This window comes from Biomphalaria glabrata, chromosome 4, assembly GCF_947242115.1.
Source record: "Biomphalaria glabrata chromosome 4, xgBioGlab47.1, whole genome shotgun sequence".
In the NCBI taxonomy this organism is placed as follows: domain Eukaryota; kingdom Metazoa; phylum Mollusca; class Gastropoda; family Planorbidae; genus Biomphalaria; species Biomphalaria glabrata.
In genome coordinates, this window is record NC_074714.1 from 15,014,108 (window position 1) to 15,024,727 (window position 10,620).

The window sequence follows — 10,620 nt, forward strand, 5'->3', positions numbered from 1 at the left end:
TACAATCAGCCTACTGAAGTCAGCCCAACTACGCCCATCCTCTCCAGGTTGAAAAGCCTACAGCGTTGGTCACAAAGGAAATGTTCCGCCCCTTCACAAGAGGTGGTCATCAGTGTTGTCCACACCTGACTTCTCGCCTTGGTCGACTGACGTCCCCTCCCACCAAAGCTGAATTGTTCTTCAAAAAGGGAAGACCCGCCTTTTTATGGTCACGAGTATTGTCCAAGCCTCCTATATAAACCTCACTTACTCTTATGTCCAGCTGTTTGACTTCTTACGAATCAACTTGAGAAGATCTACATTTTAGCGATGTGAATTTCTCCACATTTTGGATTCTCTTTTCGAAGTGTTATTATTTCTCATTAGGATTATTTAATTTGTAGTGAAAAGTTTGTGTTATTTCTACATTATGGCTGAGAGTGGACAAGAAACATCAATGTCAGCTTGTCGCTATGTTCATTGCATACAAAACTGGAATAATCAAAGGTAATTGATTCTCAATGTATATTTTTATATTAATATTTTTTTTCAAATTTTAATTTTATTTTGTTATTATTTTAGTACATTTAACTTAATCATGTGTATAAATCTTATAGTCAACATTTAATTAAATACTTACCCTTTTATTTTTTTCTAAAGAAACATTTTATTACTTTAATATTACAATACCAACCAAGTCATCGACATCGCTGTTGTTCCCAACACTATATAAAGTTATTAAGTTGAGGAATACAATAGATATTGATTTTATGTTCTATTAATTATTACAGTATTTGCATATATGTTCACTTAGGAGAAACAATTTCTTAAATATTATATTTTTAGCGGTCCCCGAAAAGGGAATAGACGCTTTTAGTTTTGTGTGGGTCTGTCTGCCCGTCCGTCTAGTTTAGAACCTTCTTTCTACATTCTTCCCTGTCATTTTTCTTTAATAGAATTTCTTTCTGAAAATGTTAAAACCATCCTTTTTATCTGCCTTGGTGGACCACTTCGGGGGCCGATTTTGAGTTGGTATTTCCACACAAACTGTGTGTGTAACCTTGTATTTACTCATGTTATTCCTCTGACTTTTCATTTATATATCGAATACATTTTTACCTTATAGCATTTTAAACATCCTATTTTTTTCTAATATAATAAACAATATTTATATTTGTACCACATTCAAATTCCCAAAACGACTAATATGTTAGATATATCTTAAACGGTATAACAATTACAAGACAAGGTGTTATTCTATGTATACATGTTTTGTTTGTTAATTTTAAGTGCTTTGTTTAAGAATCTGCTATGTAAAACATTAATGAAATATAAACACACAAATAAAAACCCTAATTTTTTTCCCATTAAAATCGATCTTTGCTGAACTGTGGTTATTGTACTGTTTAGGTTTTAGGTCTTTTATGGGGTTTTACAATAAAAGATTACCGTAAAGTTTATGGGTGCATAGCAAATGCACTTTAGCTCGAGTCAAACCTTTTTTCCTATTTTTAACCTACATAGAGATTTAAATTCAGACACCATAGTTTGAACCATCCAGCACAAACTGACTTTATTTTAAACAAAAATAAAAAAAGTTTTTATCTACTAAATTTATAAGCAAAATATACATGAATTATATTCTTGATTAAAATCTTGCTCATGTATTAATTTTGATAGGTGAAAAAAAAGTGTACACAGAATATTAATATTAATAAATATATATAATAAATATTAGTTCTTTTGAGTAATAATAAAAAACAAACATCTTCATATCTACCTATAATTTATTTCAATATGGAAATAATTAACGCACTATAAAATATATTATAAAATTAATTACTTTTATTATTTAATTGAATCCACAGACTGTCAAATGATGCATCAAATGAAACATGGGCTGATCCTGATACCACAGAGTGTATCTATAACATCCAATCTGTATCTTTGACCTCAACAGAAGACTACAATCAGTCCCCATCTGGTTTAGTACCATCCACAGAACCACATTCCAATGATAACGAAGAAAACACAGAATTTATAAATTACTGGGGAGGTAAGTTTTCAATCTTTTTATTTTCTTATCTTTAACCTAACTTTATTATATGAAATGTTAATACAAAATGTTTTGTTTAATATGCACTTACCAAAAGAGAATTTAGGGTTTTATTTACTTACATTTTAAAAAAGACATACAGAATAAGTTTATGTGAGCGATTGGAAGGTGTTACCACCTCAACCAGTTGGCATAAATGGAATAAATATACGCAAGTAATGATAATACTAAATGTGCAATTGATATCTATTGATTATTATAGAATTATAAAAAAAAATAATTCATTGACAGTGAATGGTGGACACGAATCTGATTCCTCCGAGAACAAAAGAAACCTGACAAACGATGAGCCTGATTCCCCCACGGAAGTTTCTTCTGAGGACGAAAGAATTGAAGCTCAGTATGAACTCTGCCCTCTGAACGATACGGACGGATGTGAAGATGACTGTCCATATTTACATGGCAACATCTGCCACTTGTGTCATACTCACAGACTAGATCCATTTGATCCAGACGAGCACTATAATGTAAGTATTTAAAAAACATTTTTAACTTTACGAAAAGACTAAAACCTTGTCCACACATATTATCAATAAATATAACTGGCCTTCTTTTTTTCCTATCTTTTTGTGGTAAGGCATATTTAATCGTAGCATAAATGTATGTTATTGAGAAGATTATGTATTTAAAAAAAAGCAACTTTTTATATTCATTGTGTCGCTTTCAACTGATCATCCTTTTATTAACATTTTTAAAAAATTTTAACGTTAGATTTTAAGTATAAGGATTTATGCATAGCTTTTAGGGTTTTTAATCTAATATATCAAAAGATTCATAACTTCAGTTGATAGGCATTTTAAGACTAAAAATATTTCTTTCTTTATACATGTATAATTTGAACCATAATAATTCTTATTCTTTCTGATATCTTTCTTTTAGGTATGCATAGAAATGCACAAGAAACAGAGTGAGGACATGGAATGCAACATTTGTATGGAAAAAGTGGTGGAGATACAGACGGGAAATCTTTTCGGCATTCAAGAAAATTGCAACCATTGTTTCTGCTCACAATGCATAGAGCTGTGGCAAAAGAACGAGGGCGTGGCTAATAACAGGTAAGTCTCTGACTATACAAATATAATCCCCTTTATGTTATAGAGCATATATATATATATATATATATATATATATATATATATATATATATATATATATATATATATATATATATATATATATATATATATATATATATATATATATATATTAAACATAGCCTTTTACTTATGCTAAATTAAAATACAAACAAACAATAAGTATCTTTCTTTCAACATTCGAATTTGCTAAATGACTTTGATCATATTTATGTCTTTTTTTTATTTTTTGGTCTGAGAACACATTGTTTGGGATACATTTGTTTTTATTTCTTAAACTAATTCGCTTTTTTTAAAAAAAAATTGTTACAAGTTTGACTTGTTGATTCTTTTCATTGCCATTGATTTAATGTCGTTTTTTTTTATCAGAGCATGTCCAGTCTGTCGAACTCCTTCAGGCCTTGTATTTGACTTTAAATATTGGATCACATGTCCACTGTCAAAGATGAGGCTGATAGAATGTAAGAAACTATGTGCCGAGGGGTTTTGAGGTAATTATTAAACTGAGGGTTGTTTTAATTTTCAGTTTTTTTAAAGAAATAAAAAAAAAAATAGTTAAATTATATAGTAAACTAAATTCTGTCAAGGCAGAACAAAAAATGTTCTTCGATTTAAAAATTTATTTTAAGATTGATTTTATGAAGGTCTTCTATTCATTATATACATGTACATCTATGTATATATACCATCTTACATTTTCTTACAACCTGCAATTCTTACAGCTTTACTTTTTGTTTTATTTTAGGTATGAACAAAAATGTCATGAACAATTCAAATATTTTACTACATTAATTGGATAAAATCCCTATTGGTCTATTTGTTAGCTAGAGATATCTTTGTTATTATATATTATCAGAGGGAGTGTAATATTTGTGATTTAACATTATCATGTAAATAAAAGAAAAAATCATATAATAGACTTTTGTTTCTTTTTTTTTTTTGTTTTGTTTTGTTTTTTAATTTCATATTTTTGTTAAATTTCTTGTAATGTCTTTTAACTATCAACACAGAATATAGTTAATTTAAAAAAGATCTTGTAAAATATCAACCACTAATTACTACATAGATCGATGCAATCTAGATATATTTAAATTCCCATCACTAGAAGTGTACATTAATATTCAATGAAAATCAAACAATTAAATTGAGCATATGCATACATTTCAAGTTCACTCAAAAGTAGTACAAAGAAATGAAAACACATACATAGCCTTATTATTAGTATTACATTTTTATACATTGTACAAACAAACATCTTATGAATGGATGTAGCAAAAAAAAAATGAATAAAGTTGAGTTTTAATGAAATTCATACTAATATTTTCATGATTAAAAAAACAAAACTTTTATTAAACATACCTGTATAAATTAGTTTCGATCGGTTATGTTATTTTTAATTGATCAATACATATAGTTCTCCATCGTGGTTCCATAATGACCACTTATGTTATCCAGGGGCGCTGAGGGCTTTGGAATTTACTTTTGCGCCTCCTCAAGTGTTTGATGAGGCCTTTGTGAGCTCTGAAAAATGGGTAAAAAAATATGGAACCCTAGGCTTGGAGATTAAGTGTTAATGTAAGTTATCCAAAATAACAATATACCCCATTTTTATATCAACCGAGGGGATAATAACAACTGATCACACAGATAACTTCAAGCTGTGCTTTTAAAAAATAGGTGCCGGTACTCAATGATGAATTGCCTAACTTTTAACTATTAAATAAATTAATAATAAACTTTAAAATACAAGAAAAGTAATATTTTTTCTCCACATTGATAAAGGTGTAGGTACGCGTACCGGTTGGGGACCGTCACACAAAGGCACTGCTTTAAAGCCCTTAACATTCTTAGGAACATTCTCTTTGCCTGTCAGAGGGTGGTACTGCTGCAGACCTGCCACATCACCAGAAAATTCCTCAATGGAAACTGTTAAAGGGACTACGATGAATTTTGTTTCTTTTTAGCAAAACTCAACCCTGGCAGCGCCAGAGAATGACTATTCGTTGATTTCTAACATAATAATAATAATAATAACGTTTTTTTTCAAAATATTTCTTCAGGTGGGGGGGGGGGGGGACGAAACAAGTGTGGACCCTAAGCTAGAGCTTATGTTATGGATAGATAAATGCAGCACTTTACTATTACTAATATTTTCGCTATATTTTAGTAACGTGTTTGTATCTATATAGAAATTTGATCCTTTTTGTATAGTATATATTTTTCCCATTTTATCAGAACAGAAACAAACAAACAAACAAATCTATGGTCACAATCACGTTCATCTAATACTTCTTGTTGGGGCACCACACAAGAAAAAAAGTTTTGTTCAACCAATGCGAGTCTATGTTTTTCATCTGAATACTCGTACCACTATCTACTGGAAAAATAAATCTGTGACCATCTTTCCCCATTTCTCTCTTTCTTATGCCTTGGGTCGAATTTCATTTAATTTTAGGCCTTTCTATTCTTTCATGTTGTCTTCCCAGCGTTTTCTATGTCTGCCTCTTCTTCTTTTTCCTGGTACTGTTTCCATGAGTGTTTTTTTTTTCTCTTTTTAGAAATAATCTATATATCAATTCAGACGAGTAAAAAGTTTGTATAATGTCATTATAAAGAAAGATTGTGTTTATATTTAAATGTAAATGTGGCTTACTAAAATTGATGGAAAATATGCAGGACGCAACTGGGTTTGTGTAGTCATATGAATCGCTGTACTCATCTTTCGGTATCAAAAACAGTGACTTGTCTTTTATTTATTTAGTGTGTCAAACAGCAGAAACAAAGACAGGATAGTCTAGTTAATGGTGAATTATTATTTCTCTTTTTGTGTATAGAATTGTATGTCTAAACAATTAATTTGTAGATCTCATATTTAGATATCCATCTTACAGTTTCTACATAAGCCGACTTGTAATTCAAAATATGAATAGCCTTACAAATCTATTTCTCCCCATATTTAAAAACAAATATATTTGAAAATTAATGGCATTTTATTTTTCTAACTAGACTTATAGTTTGTATTTACATTTTCTTTAAACATTTGCACTAAATTGTGTCAATTAAGACTGGGTGAGTAGCACACTCGCTTGGCTATTTATATTTGGTGAACCTCTAATAGCCACGCGAAAACTTTCTCCAAGTAATCCTACTACTACGCCCCTGAGTCAACCCAACCTAATTGGTATCTGACTTTAGTTTGATAGTCGTGCTAGCCACATGAAGTTCTCGTTAGCCGTCGGCTATGGAAATACATTTACATTATCTGCAACTCAAATCTCAAGGTCTGAAAGAAGTACTTTAATTTGAGTTACTCACATCTTTTTTTTAATGGTCTTAGGCATCATTTTTTGTTGGTACTTCCTGCCTATTTTCCAATATGTAAACCTCATACCATTATGTTTAGTTGAAGACCTGATACAGTTTCAATTTTATAGATATTATATTGATTAAATAAAATAGAAATATTTTGACAATCTGTTCGAAGGTATGAAATGAATTAGCTTAATGAAATGTGTCTCAAGCTTTTTATTAATTAATTTGTATTTATTAGATAATTGTGTAATTTTAAGTATTAAAATTTTGTTCACTTTATAGTGGAATTAAAAAAAAAAAGAAAACAAGCAAAGATCTTTATTAATTTTGCTATGGTAAAGAATATTTCTCTTTTAAATTGTTCTTAATTATAACATTAACATTTATACACAAACAATAAGGCAAGGGAAGTCAAATTCGAAGTGGTTTTTCTGTCTCTTTATTACATTTTAAACATCAAATAAATATTTATATAAAGACATAAAATGGTGAGGTAGAAAAATGAATTAAAAATACCAAACAAACATTAATTACACATCTATATGTACAATTCGAATAAACTTAACAGACTATACATGTAATAACTTAAAATGTAGCTAACATTAGTTTGTGTTCAAATTTTTTTTCATCCAATGCGAGTCTGTGTTTTTCTTCTGAACACTCATACCAATATCTACTAGGAAAGGAAATCTGTGACTCGGTACGGCACATAGGACAGGTCCTGAAGATAAAAATGTTAAATATATTATATTTTATCGATAAACAGACATTTTTCATATTATATATATATTAATTTCACAGCCAATTTTGGGATTTTAAGGATTTCACCTACCAATTTCTACCCATTTTACATCATCTACTCATGAAAAGAGTGTAATCTAATAATGGGAATTTACAAATAAATATTCACTAGCATTAATTCTTTTACTTCTTTTAGAGAAATACTTTTTATGAAAATAATTTCAAATTCTTAAAGTTTTCCCAAACAATTATTCCGAGCTCGATGTTTTATTTGGGTGTCCACCATTTCACCCTCCCAAGCTGACATCAAATATTTTTTCTAAAACTGCCATCAAAAATGTCAATTATCACATGTCTTTTTTTGTATTATTTATATTAATTATATTACCCTCCCCCACCCCTTCGAACCTTTCCTTTTGTGGAATAGATAATGCAAATGCCATCTGTTCGTGTGGTCCATGGTTAACGATTGTGTCATGTGGCCAGCACAACGACCAACCGCTCCTACTTTTTTGCGACAAATGTGCGAAACCCGTTAGAGCTCGGTGAACTCAAAAGCGCCTTAAAAATCTATATCGCGCCTCCAGATTATTATAATTATAAAAAAACATAAATACTTACAGCCTTGTTTCATTAGGACCCAGCAACTGCCATTGATTCAAACAGTCCAGACAGAAGCTGTGTTTGCAGTTCTGGAGAAGCCCAAACAGGGAATCCTCTTCAAAGATCAATTCTTGACAAATGCCGCATTCTTTTCCCAGGCTTTGTTTCTCGTGTAGTGCCAAACAATCCTAAAGAAATGTAAAAGTAGATACTAGAATGAGAGAAAAAACTTTAGACAAACGAAAAATGATACAGGAGATTGAAGTCTGTGAAACAGTCAGAAAGATACCAAAATTAAGAAATTAATGGTGAAACAGTAAACAAGTTACAGAAGAAAAGTTTTTGAAACAGACAATATTTGTGATACAATAATTTATTCCAATTATTAATATTTATAATGTAAGTTTTAGAATTATTTGGAGCTAAGTAAATAGAGACTACCATATCATTTGATATCTTTATATAGTAGTCTATATAATACGAAAATTATTTTATTAGTCTTTAAAAAATAGATCATTACTTTACTTATTAGCCTATAATAATTAGGACAGGACTTTAAATAGTCTCTAAATATTAATCCATTACTTACTGTCGCATGTTGTATTCTCCTGTTCAAATCTAATGGATGAAGTCTGGGCATTCTACACACGTTGCACAGGTCACCATGAACAAATAAACAATCGTCTTGATAGGGGCATTCATCCATGTCATTATAAGGACACAGATCTTGTATAGAACCATGGATTCCTGAATCGTCTAGTAATGATATCAAATCAGATCTGAACTGTTCAGTGTCATCTAGAGATATGAAATAACAAAATATTTTCAAATTTTTTAAAGTAGGAATCAATAAATTAGACTTAACTATTCAAAAACTAAAGTGCATTATTTTTTTTTAAAGCTCTTTTTTTTTTACACATACACGGAAATCCAGATCTTAGAGGTCTGGTTAAAAAGGCAGTCTAAATCTAGTTCTAGAAAAACTGAAATGCATGTAACGTAAACAATAAATTGATATCCCACCTTCACTAGTACAACTTCTTCTAGGTACAATAACTTCTGCTCTTAGAATGTCATCGTCCTCTAAACAATGGGAGTAATCATATTTACTTCGTTTTGTAGGCGGCACTGAAACTTCTTGATCAGTAATTGCCGTTTGGTCATCCTGTTCTGAACTTCCTTGATAACCCATTTCTGTCAGGATACCACATTCTTTCAGATCTTTGATAGTTATTGGTGGGATATTGTCTAAAAGTTCTTGGATAGTGTACAAAGGGTTAACGAAATTTTCTAAAATTTGTTGATCTTGTGAAGTGGTCTGGATGACGTGTTGATCTGGTTTACAGTGCCTGAATCTAGACAGGACAGAGAAGATTAGTATGTCGTAAAAAAAGGAACACTATACAATATATATAAAATTAGGATTTTTTTTTTAAACATTAGAACTATCATTATAAAAATATTTTATATCTTATATTTTACATATTAAGTAGCCTAAATATCTATATAGATAATTCTTACAAGAAGTGCTTGGCTATCTATGTCTTGTTTAACATGTGATATTACAACAACAACAAAAAAATTAAAAAGCTTACCTGCATTGTCTCCTGTTGCAACAACGTCGATACACAAAATAATGAAGACATGAGTTTGTTGTACTTGAAGCTTTGTCTGACAATGTTTGGCAACATTTCTCTTCTTTGCATTGATATGGACCTTCTAACAGAAAGCTGGAAAATTAAAAAAAATTAAGGAAAAAATAGCATCAAATGTCTATTTGTGTCGATTGTATACTGGGAATAATAATATCAAACTTGAATTGTTTATCTATAATATTTCTTGTATTGTTCTATATAAACTTGAAATTGTAGATAAGTTCTACTAAAATATAATCTAGAGCGAGTCAACGAGAGAGGGGGCAGGTGCAGAAAGAGAGCCTATCATACTAGAGATTTATTGTAATGATAACTTGTAAAATAGATTTAATAAAACATTGGCGTATGCTCTAACCTCGTGTAATGTCATGAGCTTTATAATATTACCTTTAAATGTGTATAATAAATATAGGTGCAGAAAGAGAGCCTATCATACTAGAGATTTAGTGTAATGATAACTTGTAAAATAGATTTAATAAAACATTGGCGTATGCTCTAACCTCGTGTAATGTCATGAAACTGATAGTATTATCTTTAAATGTGTATAAAAAAATAAAGAATTAAAATATAAAATTTTGTAAGGTTGAAAAAATTTAACATTTTAATCACTTACCTTGGATCGTAGAGAAGTCGGATGTTTGGTGAACAAGTCTCAAAGCAAGCTTCAGCCATGGTTTCAAATAATATATTTAATAACTGATTAGTCAGAGTACACAACTAAGAACAGCCCACAATCGATCTATCAAAATGTATCCGGATTGAAGAAGTGTAGAAATATAATCCACTTACTCAAAAAGTCAACACCTGAATGACTGTGTTATGTACACCAGCAATGGACACTCGGACTACACATTACATCACAAAGCCGCTTTGCGAGGAACAGACGCGACGCAGCATGGTATAGGTGCGACGCAGTATTGTTTAAGCTCCACGTGTAGTTGTATAGGTGTGACGCAGTTTGATATAGGCGCGAAGCAGTTTGGTACAGACGCCACGCTGTTTAGTATAGTTGTTAAGCAGTTTCATAAAGGCGCGAAGCAGTTTGGTACAGACGCCACGCTGTGTAGTATATGTGTGACGTAATTTGGTACAGACGCAAAGCAGCAAGATAATGAAAATG

The 10,620-nt window shown here is 30.6% G+C and overlaps 2 protein-coding genes across 2 annotated transcripts; one reads left to right on the forward strand and one right to left on the reverse strand.

The window, feature by feature from the left end:
* The first annotated feature begins 409 nt into the window (after positions 1-409).
* Positions 410-3,989, forward strand: LOC129925789 (probable E3 ubiquitin-protein ligase makorin-1). Its single transcript, XM_056026361.1, has 5 exons — positions 410-486; positions 1,848-2,035; positions 2,327-2,562; positions 2,975-3,150; positions 3,935-3,989. The coding sequence occupies exons 1-5, from the start codon at positions 410-412 to the stop codon at positions 3,987-3,989; spliced, it is 732 nt and encodes a 243-aa protein (XP_055882336.1).
* A 3,870-nt stretch (positions 3,990-7,859) lies between these two features.
* LOC129925790 (probable E3 ubiquitin-protein ligase makorin-1) lies at positions 7,860-10,172 on the reverse strand. Its single transcript, XM_056026362.1, has 5 exons — positions 10,114-10,172; positions 9,441-9,575; positions 8,869-9,200; positions 8,435-8,643; positions 7,860-8,033 (listed from the first exon to the last, which is right to left on the reverse strand). Exons 1-5 carry the CDS (start codon positions 10,170-10,172, stop codon positions 7,860-7,862), a joined length of 909 nt encoding a protein of 302 aa, XP_055882337.1.
* Between the last annotated feature and the right edge of the window lie 448 nt (positions 10,173-10,620).